The 19730-nt window shown below is 47.6% G+C and overlaps 1 protein-coding gene across 3 annotated transcripts in view; it reads left to right on the top strand.

Annotated features, from left to right (window-relative positions):
- LOC135366454 (sodium/nucleoside cotransporter 2-like) overlaps positions 1-19730 on the top strand; it is a 46157-nt gene that overhangs the window by 15546 nt on the left and 10881 nt on the right. For 2 of the 3 annotated variants that reach the window (XM_064599162.1, XM_064599163.1), the window contains 6 exons: positions 1706-2034; positions 4233-4380; positions 7917-8225; positions 10340-10501; positions 11009-11134; positions 11647-11774. In XM_064599162.1, coding sequence (XP_064455232.1) covers positions 1706-2034; positions 4233-4380; positions 7917-8225; positions 10340-10501; positions 11009-11134; positions 11647-11774 — 1202 coding nt within the window. Of the gene's footprint in view, positions 1-1705; positions 2035-4216; positions 4381-7916; positions 8226-10339; positions 10502-11008; positions 11135-11646; positions 11775-19730 lie in introns of those variants that run through there. The other variant, XM_064599164.1, reaches the window with a different exon arrangement.

The following is a 19730-nucleotide window of genomic DNA, read 5'->3' as shown; positions in this document are numbered from 1 at the left end:
GCTCTAGCGGGCGGCTATCTGCGGTGTGCCGCACCTCTAGATGAAGGACACAGTCCAGCACCAAGCGCGCATCGATTTGTGTTTTTGTCTGCCAAAAGCCGGTGCTGAAAACAGTACCAACTGCTGCAAGCAGCTTTCAGAGTCCTGCTTAAAGGAGCATGCAAGGGTCTACAGGACTAAACATTAGGATCAGAAACCACGGTGTACACATTCTCGCAAAAAGTAGGAGCGCAGCGCACAATCCCCTGTACGAAGGAGCCATTTCAACCTCCTTGGACGGGAGCTCCTGTCAATCTGTGACGTCACATCTTCCTTCCAATAGCGAGGCGTCCGCCTTCTTCTGTTTGTATTTCGCGCCACCTATCCCGCGTATGACTCCGGGCAGTCGAGCGGTCGCCTTTTCCTCTCGCCGTACAAGACGATTGTCGACGGCCAATAAAAGTAGTCGATGATCTGACGTAACATGTTAAATGGCGATGGGATAGATCGCCTCCGCTGCGCGCACTCATCTAAACCAATTTTCTTAGGAAACGGTCGCCCTCAAGAGGAAATATTTTGTGAGACAGTTCGTGAAGGTAGTACGTTGATATAAACGCGGTAAAAGATATATGTTCCAAGTCCTTTCCGTGTTCCTTATACCGAGGAGATCGATCTAACTTCCTCATCTTACTCCTTCCTTATCGACCGAAGACCAGTTCGCGTTTCAGAGTGGCCTGCGACAAGGCAGTCCATCTACTGACCTTACCGAGGGACGTCCTCTTCCCTGAAGGCTCTTGTGCGGAACGACTTTCAAAAACTCGCGGCCTCGTGCGCTTTCTTCAAGACACGGGCCTAACGGAAAGACCACTCTAGTGCACCTCTAACCTACAGTATGCCTCCGTCCCATCAGTATCGGTCATCCTGCCTCTACATCACTTTGAAGCCCTCAACTCCCCTCTCCCACTTTCCTTTTTTTTTTTTGCTATAGTCGTGACGATGCCCACTGGAGTGCTGCCAACAACGGCAAGCTACCTCGCCCCCCCCCCTTTACCGAGGGGGTACGTGTGCAAGGCGTATCATTCGCGCCGACGGACATTTGACTGTTTGAGAGGGTGTTGAGGATGCTTGAATGAAAGTCAGTATGTGCCAGGCGATCCTAACGGAGCAGTCGCCAATGAGATGCGTTTCAGCGAAGCGTCGTCCCTGGACACCGTACCGCTCCCACAAATGAACTACACAAGGTCCCGTTGCTCGCTCATCCTGACTACTACAAAACCAGAACTACGATGGAAAGTAAGATGTTCTGAGGCTGAAACGCACAACAGACGAACACAACGCAAGCATCAAGGTGCCCGAGGTGTTATGTTTGTCTGCTGTGTGTTTCAGCCTCAGATTAGTGTCCATCGTGTTCACCAGACGCCGCTGCCCCGTACGGCTCGCGTCAAAGTTAGCTTGGACAGCTCTCAGGCCCGCGAAGCGGGAAGAGAGTCACCCTTGCAGCGCCTAGCGGAGAACAACGCATTCACAGCGAGGGTCGCCCCCTCTAACTGTAAAGAGATGACCAAAACAGCCCCCCCCCCCCCCCCGCCGCTATTTCTACTAAGCACAACCAGTGTATCCGCAGGCCGGGATGGTGTTTAAGTTAGCTCTGATGCAAGCTGTACTTCTCTCGAATACCCGACACTTTCTGGGAGGCATTTTCACTCAAGTAGATTGTTTGTTCCAGTTTGAAGACCAAACGCCGAACACTAAACGAGAGACCACCGGCCAACTGGAAGATGCACCGAGATGGCGACGTTTCGTCAAGCCAGTTATCATCATTGCGCTACTGCTTGCGTACAACTCTTACCTGGCTGCTGGGATCGTGCTCACGTGGCACAAGACGAAGGACTATTGCCACGACATCAAATTTCTCACGGTTGTGACCTGCCTTGTGTACGGCTACGCGTTGCTCAAATTATTAGAGCATATTTATCGGCGACATCTCAAGAAACCTCTCAAAGGCGCCGTCGACTGTCTCGGCTACCGATGGCTCCAAAGTCATTGGTATTGGGTGTGAGTAAAATTCGATTTGAAACTCGGACGTAATGGTATGCTTATTACGAGGTTTTTCTTTTTTTTTCTTCTTCTTTTGTTACTTACTTTATCGCCCTGGCATCGTTGCTACGGTGATCCTATTTCTTTGGACTGTTTTGGCTTGGACTTTTTAAATGTGATTTGAGCTTGCGTTATACATGGTCACCCAAGATAGGGTACTGGGTAGGGTACAAGATAGGGTACGAAGCTTTCGTTAACGATGTACCGGGTGCTTACAGGAGGGTAGGGCTCGATCAAAAATATGTCGGGAGGAATAGAAAATAGAAATTAGGACTACCATTATAATGCCCCAGGATACAACGCGCATTCCTGGCGTGTAAGAGATCGTTCCAACTTGAGGGTCAGATGAGCCAATTCCCAGGTTTGATGCCGAGCAATCGGAATAGCGCCTTGGTCCCGCCCTCTAGCTAACGTTGCCTTGGTATATGCTTGGAGGAGGAGACGTTATAACACACCAGAAGCAACCATGAAAGTTCGTCTCCGCTTCGCATATTTTCGTGAACTTCTTTTCTCAGGAAATAGGCACTTGCCAAAAGAAATATTTTGAGTGACAGTTCCCCAAAGCACACACACACACACACAAAAGAGGAAGATCCAGCGATGAACATGATGAACACGATGTTCATCGATGAACATACAGAAAAGCAAAAGTCTCGGGGCCGCCGACATTTCGAAAAGCTTTAAGTGCATCAGAATGTGTTCACGATAACAGTTCCGGGAAACATGATAAGCCAATCGCCCTGTTTCTGTGACGTGCATGGACATCGCAATGCGAAGCTTGGATTTGATAACTTCCTGCATCGTATCGTTTTCGTGAAGTTCTTCCGATGTACTGAAACTCGTTAATACACTATATATATACCGCCATTTTCTTGGGTTGTTTGGGTTGAAGCTAGTTCTATAGAAGGCGTATTTTCTAGTAGCGTAATGACAAAAGTGCGTAATATAGTAAGTTTCAAAAGTTACCAAAGTGTCTACTGCTACGAAGGCATGTAAACGCACATACAGACGACGCTTGGCAAGCCGCTGAGACCGAAATGCTAAGGCGGCGACGGTTCTTATATTTTTCACAATTGGTGGACAAAGAAATGGTAATGAGATCTCTTTTTAGCTTCCAAACGCTCTATTTATTCGTTTTATCTTCGTTACCAATCCCGCACTTGATCTTGGGTAATCCTGTAGAGATAATCATGGGTAAACGTTCCGCGTTTACGTACAAATTATGGTCAGCAATCACTCTCATACAGCCTAGCTTTTATCTTAAATAGATTCTTTGAACATGACATTGAAGTTGAGCCATCTCATTATCTCGCGTTGCAGTCACCTCTGGAACTGTGATCATGTGTTTTATATATGTAGTGTGTATGATAACTGCGCATTGTTTTCTTGTTACCTATTTCTTATTGTGCTAGTTTGAAGCGTAAACTTTGGGGACGGGAACCTGTCAAGCTGTCCTACAGGTTTTTTTTCCCGCCTCCACATCCTAAGGAATAAACGCAGGCAATAGAGCTCCCCGTGTTGCGTAAACATTGAAGCGACTGAAGCGTCACAGCGGTGGGTGCCGGCCACTCTTGGAACTATATTCGCGTGTTCTGGCGTATATGACCACGTGCATGGGCGGATCTAAGGGGGGGGAGTCGCGATGTCCTGACCCCCACCTCAATTTCTGCGTACACAGGCTGTTTAATTGACCTGGATCGTGTGTCTACCATGCTGGCCAAGGCTGAACTCCCTCTCAGAAAAATCCTGGATCCGCCCCTGATCACGTGTGCTTGTGTTGCCCACCAGTGGGCAGGTCCCGTGACAATGACTTGTTCTTGGAGAACGCTACTGGACAGAACGACGCAGCGAGAGCTCAAAGCAGCAAAAGTCATTTAATGTGCGCTGCCGCCAACCTCGCTGTTTCGTTGTACTTAATTTTCGTGTACATGCTCAAGCTTTCCTCGTTAAAATCAATAATATTATAACCTGACTGATTCGTTGATTGATTGAAAAAAAAAAAAGAAAATAATGGCGAATCAAAACCTAATCCCCCCTGCTTATATGACTTTTTACTCTTTGCGTGTGTGTTTGTCTATTTTTCTCTTCGCCTCATCATGATTTCTGCCCTGAAGTGTTTATTTCGTAACTTTACCTACAGACTTCATACCGTGCAGGAGGATAGCCACATGGGCAGCATGTTGGATCGCCGTCCTGGCTTTTCTCATTTACGACTGCTTGGAGGATGCCAGCAGGATGATCTCAGTGGCAGGAGCGCTCGTACTGATCTTCCTAGGGTTTGTCTTTTCGAAGCACAGGAAACACGTTAGTACAGCCACATCTTAATATGTATCTTTCATAGTATGCACTGACTGTGTTAAGCCTGGTCCGGACTACTGCGTTTGAATTGCGTCCGCCTGCGAACCGGCGCCAGCCCATTCGAAACAGGGATCAGAACCGAAACTGAACCTGAACCGAAAACCGCTAAAAACCCGTATTTTTCGCCGAACCGGAACTGAACCAAAACAAAATATTTTTTCTCACGTTGGACCGAACCGGAACTCAACCGAAATAAATTTAGATGGTTACCGTTTCGCGAAACGGTGCAGACGTAATGTGCGTTGTGAGAGACCGGAACTACGATTCCCACAGCGGATTGAGCCGTGTTGCCAAACAAATTCGAAACCGAAACTGAACAAAACAAATTGCAGCCCAAGTGCGCAAGATATTCCTCCTAGCAGCTGTTGCGTTCAATCAGCTGTGTTAGTTTTCAGGTCTGCCTTTTGGCAGTTGTGGGCTTCCTTGTACGCGGTTTTTGTCTTGCCGCAAACCGAAATTTTCATTTTGGGCTGTGAAATTACGGCCAGTCCCCAAGCAGGATGTAACAGTGTGTACACGGGTGTGTATACAACTGAAATGCAGATCTGTAACACACAGTGTTGCTGTGAAGCACCGCTGTGTGGGCACCAACAACAAAAATACATTTGTGATGTTTGAGAATCGTAAGAATGTGCTTGTTTTTAATCCATGGCAATCTCCACAAAATTCACTTTCCTGAACCGGTTCCCATATATCGAACCCATATCCCGTATCAAACCTATATCGGTCCCCGGATCTTGCGCTGCTGCGGAGCTGAACCCGAACCGAACCGAAGAAAATAACGGTTGCGATCCCTGATTCGAAAGCGACGGATGCATAGGTTCGCCGAGTTCAAATGGACGATTTTAAAAAGATGCGCGCGCCACCAAGCGCACGGCGCAAAGCAGCATGGGAACTTTGAGGGACATTGCTCCGTCGTCTGCTTCGGTTATGGCTGGCCGGCTGACGCTGCTGCTGCGCACACCGGGAATGTTGTTGTTCTTCCTCTACCTCCGTCTCTGGCCGTCTCATAATTCTTTAAAGCGCTCAAAGTTCCCATGAACCCTTGCGAGCAACATAGGTAGTTATTTAGTAGTAGTTCTAGTTTTAGTCCTAGCTTGTTGAGATAGTTATATGGAAGCCAGTCCTTGTGACTGGTCTTCCGCCTCGATGCCAGTCACAAGGACGCCAGACGTGGCTGGGCATGCGCGTACGCGTACCCGGAAATGGTCCAATCTAACCTAACCAATTTCATAATTTCGTTTTATTGCAGTCGCCGACCGATTTTTTCGGACTTCTAGGAGCCACAGAATAGTCCGAATTATCGAGCAGCTGAAATTACGGGGCACTGGCAAACATTCACTTTGCTTCTCAAGTCTCGATTCAGAACATTCAAGGCGGCCCGAAAAAAACTGTCTGTTGCGGGTAGTTTCTGTAGCGCTTTCACTGTACGCATTCACGAGTATGTTAGCGGTTGCAAGGATCACTGGGGTTGACGGCGGAGCATCAGCATCCTCGTCGCTGCCGTCGGCGCCTTCCGCTGGAAAGTCGAGAACTTAAACTCTGTACAGCTATCAACGTCGCTGTACTGCTCCCACCAACCTTAATAATAATACTGAAAAAAATATGGTCTCGTGCCCGAGCGCGATTACAGCAACCCTTGAGGCCATGAGGAAATCCTAATTGAATAAATTTATTCTGTTAGTTTAACGCAAGGATTTTGTTCACTTAACATTCACCCAGGGCCCCCAGGGGTTATCGCGCTCGGAAATCAGACAATTTTTTCCAGTGTTATTATTAAGGTTGACGGGAGCTGTACATATCAAATCAGAGGGGATTGTGAAGCATGAGTTGCTGAGGGCTTCAGCCGATGTCGAGCCGTCCACTGTGCCGTCGTCGTCCGCGGTGATGTTTGCGCTGGCGGTATCTCTCTACTACTTCTACTACTCGATCTATCTACTTCGTTGATAAATCGAGCATGACAGAAGGTGTTCGCTATCGTTGCGTCCTTGACAGCCTTCCACGGGCTCGCAAGAATATGAAGGGTGGCGAGCAGTGTCACGTCCTAATTACTCTCGTTGTAGCGGTAAATCCCTGATCCATCGGTTGCAGCACAGTAGTCGGGTTGGGTGGCAAGAACTCCAAGCGAATTGCGTTAAAGGTTCCGTAAAGCAGCAGATTATTATTATTATTATTATTATTATTATTATTATTATTATTATTATTATTATTATTATTATTATTATTATTATTATTATTATTATTGTTGTATATTATTAAAAGCAGCAGCATGCAGTTGATGTTGACGGCGTAGATTAAGAGCTTGATGCTTCTAAACTCAGAGAACAGTATTTTTAATGTGCTAGGAAAATTGCGGTAAAACATCTCGGTGGGACATATAATGGGAAATATTGCCCAATTCGTCAAGCAACAGTGATCTCTGTTCCCCAGTGACTTCCTGCTTCGTTTTCGACACAGTGTTGTCTACATGCAACGTAGTTTTGCCGCCTTACTTGACGGGCAGTGCGCAGTTTGTGGCCACTTGCGGGCGACATTACGGGCGACACAGAGTTGCCCGTAATTTTCAATTCAATTTTTAATTTCAATTTTCAATCCCACCTATTTCACAGACCCTGCTATGTTCGGCGTCGGACGACAATCTACTTGGCTTATGTATTTATTTTACATTCGTAACGTGCTTACACATTAAACAAACGAATTTTAAAGATCAGCGCCCCTTCGCAGCTGCAGAGGCTCCAGCGGCAACGACATCAACGTTGACGTCACTCCCTAAGAGGAGGAGTGAGAGGGCGGCACGGGATAGGCGCTGTCCAGACGCCCGCACGGCCGCCGCATCCTTTTTCTCGAGGCCGTGCACTGATTAGGGGTGTAGGGAATGACGTTTTCGCCTTTTTCCAGAAAGGGAGTGCCAGCATACTCTAGACAACCGGCGTCTGCTCTTGTCATGTATTCCATCGAACAGCAATCAAATTACGCCACAATTTCGCGTGGGATTTTCGATAGCGTGGTGAGTGGTCAGCAGGGAATAACATGACACGATAGTTTCGAAATCGGCTGGAAAGGTCTGAAGTGGAGGCCTGCAGGTCGTCACGTCCGAAGCGGATCCTTTGAGCACGCGCATGTATACGTCGTCTTCGCGTACGCAAGTGCTGTGCCCCTGCGTACGGCCTACTTTGGCAAATCTGAATCGGTAGTCGACATATTGGCAAAGTTGATGTTTGGAGAGCGAACTTTAAGGAAAGAAATTCGTGTTGATTGGATAATGTTCCGTCGTGGGTATGGTGGACATGCACGTCGATAAGACATGATAAGACTCGCTTTCGCGGTTAAGTTTTGTTGTTGATACTATATAGCACTAACCCCAACTCCCAGTGATAAAGTAGTGGATTCTGTCAAGTACTCTTGGCGTCTGTATACAGGATGACGTTGTATTCCAGAATAGTACGTGGCCTCAGCGCTCTCTGCGTTTATTCTTTATGCAGGTGAACTGGTATCAGGTCATGTGGGGCATGATGCTGCAGTTCCTCCTGGGTCTCCTAGTGCTTCGCTGGAAGCCTGGCCGTGCCATATTCATGTGCCTAGGTGACAAAGTGGCCCACTTCCTCGGCTACGCTTCAGCTGGTGCAAATTTCGTCTTCGGACACTTGGCGACAGGGATTGACCTGCAGCACGCCCTTGGTGTCGGCATGCACCTTGGAAACAATCTCACCGAGGAAGCGAACAAGACCGAAATCTTGAAGAGTCAGCTATTCTCCACGGCTGCAAGCGTAGCTCCAGTGTTTGTGTTCAGTGTAAGTGCAGCTCATGTAGATCCACATCAAACGGATGGTCCGGTATCCAAGCGCTAATTTATTAGATTTTGGTGTCCGTGGTTTCCTGTTCGGCTTTTTTCTCTTTCTTTGTTTTCGGTTAGACCGTGTTTTGTGGAACATCATGTTATGAACCTTTTTTTCTTCTTCTTCCTTTGAGACCCCTTGGTAAATCGTTGAAAAGGGGATGCCAGCGTAGAGTAGTGGTCAGTGCACTCGTCCGGCGATCGAGATGTGTCTGGTTCGATTACCGCCGCTGTCTGACTTTTTCGATGATCGCCATATTTCAATCAAACACTGTATAAGTGTCACCAAAAGACGTGCTCATCCCGTTTTTGACAAATCCGGAAGACAAAGACATCGTTCTGTACAACCGCTTCTGACCGACTTATGTGGCGAAGTTCTGTTTTAGTTGAAATATGGCAGTAGTCTAAAAACCAGGGCAGCGGCGGGAACCACGCATCTCTCGATGCGTGCGCCCGCAGTGTACCCGCGTGTGTGCGGGTGCGTGCGTGATCCCGTCGAGCGCCTTGACCATTCGACCACGCTGGCATGCCTTACCGACGACTTGGGAGCCTTACTTGACTGACGCGTTCACTCTCGCACTCTCTCCTACAGTTATCCTCCTTTCCCACACACATTCACGCGGCAAAAGTACGAGGTACGGCATCTGGTGGACATGATGGAAAGTAAATGTTCTGAGACCGGAACATATAAAGGGACGAACACATCACAGGTCTCATGGTGCCTGGAGTGCCTGTGTTCCCCAGGTACCTTAAGGCTTGTGTTATGTGTGTCCCTGTGTATGTTCTAGCCTCAGAACAATTACGTTTCGTTCTGTTTTTAGGTGAGGCCATTGTCGGGAACCCGCGGCCCAGTTGCGCTGCTGTTGCGGCTCAGCGCAGACAAAACGCGCGACAGAAATTCCGGTGCTTAGGAGTTGTTGTTTGTTATGGTGCATGAGGAGTGGTTATCCAAGACTGGTCGGTCTTGGCAGAGGGCAAACGAATTCCTTACACAAAAGCGCGCGGCCTGTGTTGCCTCTCCCACTCTTAAATTAGCACAGAAGTCATTTTTGACACCCTGTTTTCTTCCTATAAAACTGTTAAGTAGGCCAGCAAGATGCACCATACGAAGTAATTCACACCACAGAGTCATACTTACAGCAGAAATTGAATTTAAAGTACGCCGCAAAAAGCGACCGTGCGCAACGGCGGTGGAGAGCAGTACCAGCCTGCGATCTGCCTGGGGCCTCGCGCTGACGCTACAAGGATCACGCTCGCTGATTGGTCCAGAGAAATGTTGTGTGCTACTCCGCTGTCGTCTGCTACTCGGCTGTTCGGGCTTCTGAAAAAGCATTGCTATTGGCTCGGTCATGATTCGTCCGCTCCTTCTGTCCCCAATTCTCCGGGAGAACTGGCAAAACTGGTTTACGGCGGCAAAGGGACATGGCGCTTACCCCCACTGACCGCCGAACCAGAACGAGTTCTCCCTATAACGTCTTCCGTGACGCGGCGTCATACCTCCTCCCCCTCGTTATACCCGGAGCGGCGAGCTAAGGGTGAACGCGCGGAGCCATGTCGATGTGAGTGTTTTTTTTTTTTTTTTTCCCTGGGAGACAAATTACACGCATCAAAACGCTTCGCGCTATCCGGTAAAATGACATACACACTTTCATCAGACGTCATAACCTGAATTTTTTGTGTGTGTGTGTGATGGCCCTCCGTACTCCTTTAATAAACTTAACAAAATGTGTTTGTTGTACTGTTACCCTAACTTCGTGAACGCAACAAGCCATGAAAAATGCTAGCTTTCAGTACATTACGCTTAAAAAGTAGCAGTTCAAGAAATTTTCAGCTTGTTCGACCGCTTAATAATTGCGGCAGGCTAATTTAGACTTCCCCTGAAATTGTTTCAAATATGTTATATATATATGGAAAAAAATCGACGACGGGGAATGAAATGTGCCACTTAGGATTGCGAAGGTTGCCGAACCCTGGGTTAGGCGGTACCTAAACTGTTGGATCGGCGACATTTCAACTTCAGTCCTCGTCCAAAATATACTCACCTTTCTTCTACCACGTGCTGCTTTCCAGGCACTCCCAGTCATCTTCTACTTTAGCTTCATCGTCAGCATCCTCTACTACCTGGGTGCCATGCAGTGGCTGGTGCTCAAGGTAGGGTGGCTGCTCCAAGTCACCGTTGGGACGACCGTCTGTGAATCCATGACCGCAGCTGCCAACATCTTCCTCGGAATGGTGGGTCGCCCTTCCACAATAAACCTCTCCCTGTTTGTAAACAAATGACGTCATAGTGTTCGACAGCGCCACGAATTTGGTAGAGTTGAACTACGCTGGAAGCTATAGGGCCGAACAAGGTCGCGCCCTAAAGCCACAGTCTTAAGGGACTACGATGGTCCCTGAAAGGGACGCGACCTTCGGTCCTACTTTTCTTTCAATAGGAGGCAGCCAACAGGCGCCCATTCGTGAAACCCAGCCTTCCCTTTCCGCCTTGTTTCGGTTTCAGTGTGTCTACCAACGTCATGATGATGTTTCTCGGGTAGAGGTCTATAGAAAGACGTCTAACCGATTTAAATGCGCGTCCTATAAAACGGTCGACGGGGTCAGTATCCTTTGCGCTGCTGTTCCAGGGAAGAATGAGTTGAGTTGAGTTGAGTTGGAAGAATGAACGCCAGTTAGTTAGTTATTGAGTTATACGCCAAATATCACGCAGAATACGAAACTTTTTTTTTTCCTCTGATGCAGTCGGAGGCCCCACTGATGATCTATCCATTCTTGGCTGTCATGACGAAAAGCGAATTGCACACTGTGATGACAGGTGGCTTTGCTACAATCGCTGGAAGTGTCATGGCCGCCTACATTAGTATGGGGGTAAGTAAAGTGAGCACTAGCCTTAGGATTAACAACCCCATAGCTTTCTTTTGTCCTCTAATGTAGTCTAACGTAATCGCTGGGAGCTTTGAAAAGGCAACGGTGCACACGTAACTTCGTATGGGGCCGAAGCTCTGCCTCGCCCTCAAAAATTCTCACTACATTCACACTCCTCTACACACACACAAACATTCCTCACTAATTATTTCGTTAAAGTGTGTTAGTAGTCATACCGTTATTTACCATCATCATCCATATTTATTCCCAGTTCATCACCACTTTTCTTCTGTGTATCCTGGCCTGTGAATAATAACAATAACAATAGTAAACTGCAATAAGCTATCGTCCCCAAAAACTCATAGTAAAACGTATATTTCGTGTAGACGTATCTTACGGTTCTGGTTTGGATTGTATTATCGTAAAATTCTTGAGTTTATATATGAAAATATTAGCCTTTTCACTTGCTCGCTATTCCATACCTGCTTTCAAAATCCCTTTGCGTTTTGCGGCAGGTGAGCGCCAGTCATCTGCTTACGGCATCCATTATGAGTGCCCCGGCTGCATTGGCATTCTCCAAGCTTCTCTACCCTGAAGTAGAAGACAGCAAGACGCAGAGTGAGAACATCAAGCTGCCCAAAAGGTAGGACTGTTATAAGTGTCACAGGCCGTTTCTAAAGCACTTTTAATGCACGCGAGGGTGAATGCAGCATACTGAACCCCTGACCTTAACTGGAAGTACCACCTGCTGCGTGTGACATTTCGGAGCCGACCCCCTCGTCAACACCCACCTAAGGCGGGACAAACGTGAACTACACCCACTCTTTCCGAATGCACGGCGCAAAAAAAAAAGATCTAACAAAAGCCAAAACATCACGAAGCCGAAGCGAAGCAGCAAGCGAAGCAAACATCAGCGAAGATACAGAATAGAGATCCAGAAAGGCAGGGGATTCAAGGGTGTTTCGTGTTTGACATTTGCTCGAGAAAAATCACTGCGTAAACGTAACCGAATAAAACTTTCGGCGGACGCAGTGCAGTCCTTCTCGGGTCAGTGGCACGTGCAGCAGCGTCAGCTATCATTGTAGCCGTGGAACAGCGATGCATAATCAATCTCCTTGTGAAGGAGAACGTCATGCCAGTAGAGATCTTGCAGATATTACAGGCACAGCAGAGTGTACGAAGCAGAGTGTACGAATGGTGGAGACAGTTTGGAGAATGACAGGATATGGTGACGAATGGACCACATGGACAGCTCGGAACCACATGGCTCGGAAGTCCATGGGAATTCTATTCTGGGACATGCGGGTTGTCATCAATTCGTACTTCTTGAAGCAAGGAGTCGCGATTAATAGCCAGTACTAGTCCATGTTGATAGAGGGTGCCGTGCGAAGCGCAATTCGAAAAAAAAAAAAAAAGGCCGGGATGTTGTCAGGCAGGGTCATTCTACTTCATGACAATGCCCGGCCTCACACGGCGATTTGGACGGTATCAACGCTGGCCGAAATGCGCTAGGATGTTAGCCCCTTACAACCCAGATTTAGCCCCGGTCGATTACCATTTGTTTGGGCACCTTAAAGAGAACATTGGACGGAATACATTCCACATAGATGAAGCTCTTCAGAAAGATGTCCCGCGGTCGCTAAGGCAGCAGCACGCTTCTTTCTAAGCCAACGGCATCGAAGACATGCCACAGTGACGGCAGCGGTGTCTAGTAGATGCGCACGGTAAATACTAAAAACTGACGTAGTTTTTGGTGACTCCCGAAATTGCAGTTGTATTTAAAGTAAGAAAGGTCTCGGTCGACCTTGAACGATCTTTCTACTTTGAGGCGTGCGTTTACGTACACGCGCTTCATAGTTAGTTCGTCCAGATAACGTCATTTGTTTCGTTGCGAAAACGTTCTGAACTACAAAGCTCTAAAGAAAGATGCAGTTAAAAAAAAATGAAGTAGTGAAGTGTGAAATGGAGCGAGCCTATTCTGCGATGGAATTTCCCTAACTCTCATAATATTACCCACACTTATCAGCTCCTGGACCTTCCCGTCCTCGCACCCAGGAAAGCGGCCGAAACGGTTACCTCCTCAACCCCCGTTCCTCCCCGTCCTGTAATGTCGCCCTGTACCTGTGCAATGTCGGGCTTTCGTTAAAAAAAAAAACTAAGCCAGGATCGTGTGTCACAGCGAGAGTGTCGCGTCTTACAGGACTCACAGGAAAATATGATATATATATATATATATATATATATATATATATATATATATATATATATATATAATATATATCTCTTCTCGCACCTACGCTATGCAAGATTCCCAGGGTCCAGTCCGTAACTCACACACGTTGCACAGCAGCGTCAATTCTTTTTTTTTATGCGTTTTGTATTGTGATTGTCCTTGTAGCGTTAGAATCACGACTCACTCATCCGTAGCTCAGTTAACCGGAAAAGTCGTTATCCGGACTGAGTGGTTGGGAACGAGCTTGCTATACCGCTGGTTTTTACCGGTTATCTGGGATCGGTTATCCGGAACTGAAGTACTGGGGATAATGTTCCACAACAAGTGTATTTCTGTCTCGCTTATGCGGAAACGTGTCCCCGGCCTGAGTCCTTAGCATTCGGTGGCTTTTAAACTGTCCCCGAGGAACGTCGCCTCCCCAGTTATTTTATATTCTTTGTCCCCCTTTTGGTGAGAGGTCAATCACTGAAGACTGGCATGGACAGAAAGTAGTGATGTTTCCCAAAAAGCACAAGAGGTGTACGATAGGGCCTAAAATTGTTCCTGTCTTCTCATAGGCGAATTACGCAGGTCGCTTTCGTGCATCGCAGTGTAGTGTGCGTGGTAGTGGCGACAGGGCGGGGGGGGGGGGGGTGATGTAGGGGGATGGGGGATGGCGGTCGTACGTTACGTTCTCCCATGCGGTTGATAAGAGAGAGATGGGAAGACAATCAAAGTGACACGACAGTTCTAGAGTATGTTCTAGACTTGTTGCAGCGGTTGCAGGATTCGCTTGAAATCGCGGAATGTAATAAGCGTGAAGCTCAGCAGCGAGCCAAGTCATATTATGACAGGAATGCGCGACCAAGGATCTAGAAGGAAAGGGACAAAGTGTTAGTTCTCAGGCCTACGAGGGCTGACAAGTTGCAAGTCCATTCTAATGGATCATTTAAGATATTGCGGAAGCTTTCAGACACCACGGTAGAGTTCGTTCGGACATACCATACGAACTTAATGAAACCATATGTGTACGCGACGCACGTGGTTAGTGTAGCTTTAAGTGCACCGGAGGAACAACCTTCAGACGTACCAGAGCGGGGTGATATTGGAGATAGCCAACCAACTGGTGAGGACATTGTAAGCACGGCAGTGGGCAAAGCACAGCTGTCCGAGGATCAGATGAAGGACATTGATGAGTTGGAACGAGATTTCGGGGATATGTTCTCAGATAAGCCCGGTAAAACAGATCTCATCACCCACGATATTGAGCTCACCAGCGAAACACCCGTATACGATCGCGACCGTACCGTATCTCCCCTCGCCAGCAGGAAATCATGCGGAAAGAGGTCAAACGTATGTTCGAGTTAGGTGTGGTTGAGGGGAAAGCCATTTTGCGTCTCCGACGGTCATCGCAGAGGTACCAGGAAAGGAACCCAGACCCTGTATAGACTATCGAAGATTGAACACGGTGATAAAAACTCAGGTGTACCCGATACCCAACATAGAAGAGAGGGTTGAAAAGGTTAGCAAGGTTCATATCGTCACTCGATCTCGTGCGCGGATACTGGCACGTGCCCATGAGTGAAAGAGCTAAACAGTATGCGGCATTCACAACACCGTTCGGAACGTACAAGCCAGTAATGCTCAGTTTCGGGTTGAAAAAACGCTCCATTTTGTTTTTCAAAACTGATGAATCAAGTACTTCGCGGGGCAGAAATCTATGGCCGTACCATATCTCGATGACGTCGCTATCTTTTCCGACTCATGGCAGGACCACCTAGAACATCTGAGAGACGTTTTCGATCGACTTAGGAAGGCGGGTCTCACACTCAAAGTGAGCAAGTGTCACCTCGCTCAGGCAGAGGTTTTATACTTGGGTCACCGAGTAGGCCAAGGGAAGCGAACACCTGCCGAAGTGAAAGTACAGGCGATAAAGGAATTTCCGATGCCGCAAAACAAATCTGAAGTTAGGGCCTTCCTAGGCTTGGCGGGGTACTACAGGAACTACATTCGTAGGTACTCCGAAACAGCTAGCCCGCTAACGGATGCACTCCGTAAACAAGCCCCGACTGAAGTCCTCTGGGACGACCAAAAAGAGAACGCGATTCAAAAGCTGAAACCCGCCTTGACGAAACCGCCTGTTCTCAGGTCCCCTGACTACAGCAAACAATTCATCGTCCAGTGCGATGCCAGCAACCGTGGTATGGGCGTGATATTGTGCCAGAAAGATGACAAGGGCAACGAGCATCCCATCATGTATGGCACTCGTAAGCTGGAATTGGAGTTGGACGGACTAAAAATAATACGGAGAGGTTGAACTTGCCACTAGCCGTAAGCTCTCAGTCAGTGAAGAGGCATATAGTGCTTCCGAAAAAGAGTGCGCGCGCCTGGTATGGGCGACGCAAAAGCTATCGTGCTACCTTTATGGAGCCGAATTTATCATCGTGACAGACCACTGTCCCTTGACGTGGTTAAGTCAAATGTCGGGTAAGAACCCCCGACTCCTGAGATGGAGCTCGGCCCTGCACCAGCACAATTTCATAGTCCAGTACAAGAAGGGGAAAGCTCACCTTAACGCAGACTGCCTAAGTAGAGCTTGATTTGCTACTTTCAGTGCTGTCCTGTCTACAGGACCAAGATTAAGAGTGGTTCAAAAACAAAGCGCCATCACGATAAAGCCGATTGAAGACTGACAGGGAAGTGATACAGATTTTGTCTTACGACTTTGTCCTAATTGTATCAAAATTTTGGAAAATACAAAAAGTTAATGATAGTGGGTTTTTGCATAGGGAAGATTTATTTGACGCAATACACTCTGCACCTTCAGCTTTTGTATATGAAGCAACTTGTTCTGGCTAGATGATGACGAAGGATAGCCGCTATGAGGTTGCAAACTGTGAATTGTTGCGTCCTGTTCTGCTGTTGTTTTACCACGTTAGTGTGTATCCGTCGATGAAATTTTGCCAACCAACCCTAAAAGTCGTCACGGGCAACTATCTTTGGAGCAACGACTGAAAACAGCAATAGCTGAATGCAACCAGCGAGGCGACGTGGGAAAAAGGCCATCAACGTAGCATCACCAATGGAGGAAGCTGACCTGTGCTTTGAACCGGAATCGGTCACTGGAAGCCCGACACCCATCTACAAAAGGTCCTCGGCCAACCAGAGTGCCAATGCCGTAAGTGGATGCGTCTCGCCTGCACTGCACTGTTGGACTGAAGCCCGTCGGAGGTCAACCCGGTGCGGCTACGAGCTGTTACGACTCGCCATTTTCGCCTTCCTCCCACAACCCGGGAAGCCATCTTCCTCAGAGCCGGAGAGCCCATTCATGAGGTACTAAAGGGGAGACAACGACGTCGGCTTTCCTGGAACCACTGCCCACTCTGACCTGATCCCCAGGGACGTCGCCTATTTAAGCGAACACTGTGACCCGCCAAAGAGAGAACTCTTGTACGTTTCTGTAAATACACTTTCTGTTTCGTTGTGCTCCTTGCCTCTGCCTACGCTCCTTCCCCAGGGTGTTGGGATAGGACTCGCTACCATTCGGCGGTTCGCAACACTGCGTAATAGTTGTTGTTCAATCCATTCCCGCGTAAATCACTAGCAGATATTATGTGGCACGTATTGAAGCGCGCTGAAAGATGGTTAAACTTCACTACAGTGGTCATTCAAGGAAGGGAATCTTAAATGAAATCAGTCCAAAATTGTCCCACATTTTCGTCCTCGTATGGAATACTTCTGAGCTTGTGCATGTGTGTGTGTGTGTGCGTTTTCAGAGTGCAACCGGCTGGTTGGATGTATAGGAGGCAACAAGAGTCTACGAAGTCTAGGCAGTCTAGCAACTTCTAGACTGTGATGTTAATAAATTTTCTGAGAATACGATGCTTATCCCTCGATTATCTTAATCGCGTCCGAGAAGCCGTTCTCGGAGAATCGGACCACCCGGACCAGAATCGGACCGGAATTTGCTAGCTAGAACCTTTTTCGGCCGGTATCTAAACGTCCGAGCAGCGGGTTGCCCATCCGGTGTCGTCACATTCGCACTGCAACGGGGGCGAGTGCCCCCAGTGGCGCGCACGTCGAAGTTCACGTGGTTTAGCGCAGGCGACGGAGCCCGAAGACGGGTGACAGCCATGCCTGTTGCTTGATCCAAGCGACTAAGACCGATGGATTCCTGGCATCCATGTTCGAGTGACAACGGTCACGTGACGCAGCGAGGGCGCCAACCTAGCAATTCCCGAGCGTTAGACCGTGTTCCCATGAAATAATTACCCAGATTCCCGCGCAGGTGCTAAAACAGAATGTAAGAGAGATGCATTAATTTCCCCTTCTCTTTGAAGGGAGTCTTCGGAACAAAATGGATTTTAAGCTTGCAGTATTCCCACAATAATTTACACGAACTGAACACAGTTGTGAAAATATCGCACTGGATAACGAAGATGGAATCATAAAAAACGACTTTCAAAATTTGAAAAACTCTGGCTCCCACCGACCGTCGATGGACTTCTTTTCTTTGCTTGGCCGACGTCACCGTGCATTAGTTATACCATTCTTGGGCTGTTTTCTGACTTTCAGGGAAACAGATGACCGTTGTTTCTTTCCATCTCTGTGCGAGTGATCTCGTCCCCAATCTTGGTCCGTGGTTTTCTTCCGTGAATGTCACGCAGCGGCTACGAGCGGCGTGGTAGGCTACTTCTCCGCTCCATGCAGGATGACGTAACGCGTTGGCCCTCGGAAGGAAAAGTTTTGATACTCCTCTCCACACTCCTGTTTCAGTTTGATTGCTCGGTTATTTGAGGCGTTCCCAAGTATTCCTTTAAGGTAACTGTTAGGAACTAAGTCGTTTTAATGTAAGAACTGCCTGGAGCTATAATTGCAATCCAAAAGAGTAACTATAACTAAATCAATTAGTATTTCTGTAACTTTCGCTTAAGTCTTTTGACTTATTTACCGAGGACGATAGCTTGACGAAGGAATCCATGTTAGGTGATATGTGTCATAGAGAGGTGATAAGATAATCCTCTCAATGAGTAAGGCCCTTAGATGAGGCAGAAACAATGATGAGGATATAGAGGAATAGTGATCCCACTTATATATGACCATGGAAGGTCTTGGTTGGAGAACAAGGCATGGTCTTGAATGTGATTCACTTGGTAGGTCCGGAATCGAGACGTATGACATTGTAGATGGGACAATATCAACTCCGGTATCCCTGTTTGTCACCAGAACGGCGTAGAAGGCCCCGAAGACTTGTTGAAGACTAGCTATAATTGCAATTCAAAAAACAGTACTTGTAACTGTAACTCTGTTACTATTTCTGTAACTTTCACTTACGTCTTTTGACTAATTTACCCATGACCGATAGCTTGAAAAAAGAATCCATGTTACCTGATATGTGGCATAGAGAGCTGATAAGATAAGCCTCTCAGTCGGAAAGGTCGCTAGACGAGGCAGAAACAAAGATGGCGATAGTGATCTCGGTTATATATGACCATGGTAGTCTTGGTTGGAGAACAAGGCAAGGTCTTGAATATGATCCCAATTGGTAGGTCTGGAACCTCCGAGACCGTCGACCTTGTAGATGGGACAATATCAACTCTGGTATCTCCGTTTGTCACCACAACAGCGTAGAAGCCCACGAAGACTTGCTCAGGTCGCAGTCATGCTAACGCATGACTGCGACCGTGACCAAATAAGGATACCAGGGTTGATACTGAGAACTTGTGACTAGGTTTCTACAAACCCGGAAAATACGGTGCAAGCTTTGCACTAACTTCAGAAAAGATTGCCAGCTCGAGAGCAGCATCTGCGCGAACAACAAAGAACAGATGGAAAAGATGTGCGGCGCCAACATGAATAGGGCCTGACACTGTCTTCAGGAAAATTTCGGCGACTTCCACACTATAGTGTGGTGACAAATAAGGACACCAGAGTTGATATTGTCCAATTTACGATGCCTTGTCGTACGTCCTAGAGGTGCCTAGAGCTATCAACTACGCTTCTACAAACTCGTAGAATGCGGTGCAAAATTTGTACTGGCTTCTGATAACAGAGGCAGCTAGACGGGTAGCTGCGAGAGCATTAAAGGAGAGATGCCAAAAAGTATGTGGTGACACGGATACGACTTGATGCTATCTTCAGCAAGTCATGGGCGGCTTCTACATTGTTCTGGTGACAAGCAGGGATACCAGAGATGATATTGTACCATCTGCAATGCCTTATCGTCCGTATCGCATGTGCCAGAGCCAGCAACTACGTCTTTATAAACTCGGGAAATATGGCGTAACTTTGGACTAGCTTCAGAAAATATAGCCAGCTCGAGAGCAGTAGCTGGGAGAATAAAGATCAGACGCTAAAAGTCTGCGGCGTCAACATGAATACGGCCTG

This window comes from Ornithodoros turicata, chromosome 8, assembly GCF_037126465.1.
Source record: "Ornithodoros turicata isolate Travis chromosome 8, ASM3712646v1, whole genome shotgun sequence".
Lineage (NCBI taxonomy): Eukaryota > Metazoa > Arthropoda > Arachnida > Ixodida > Argasidae > Ornithodoros > Ornithodoros turicata.
The sequence above is the reverse complement of the archived record's forward strand: the minus strand, read 5'-3'. Positions and strand labels throughout refer to the sequence as shown.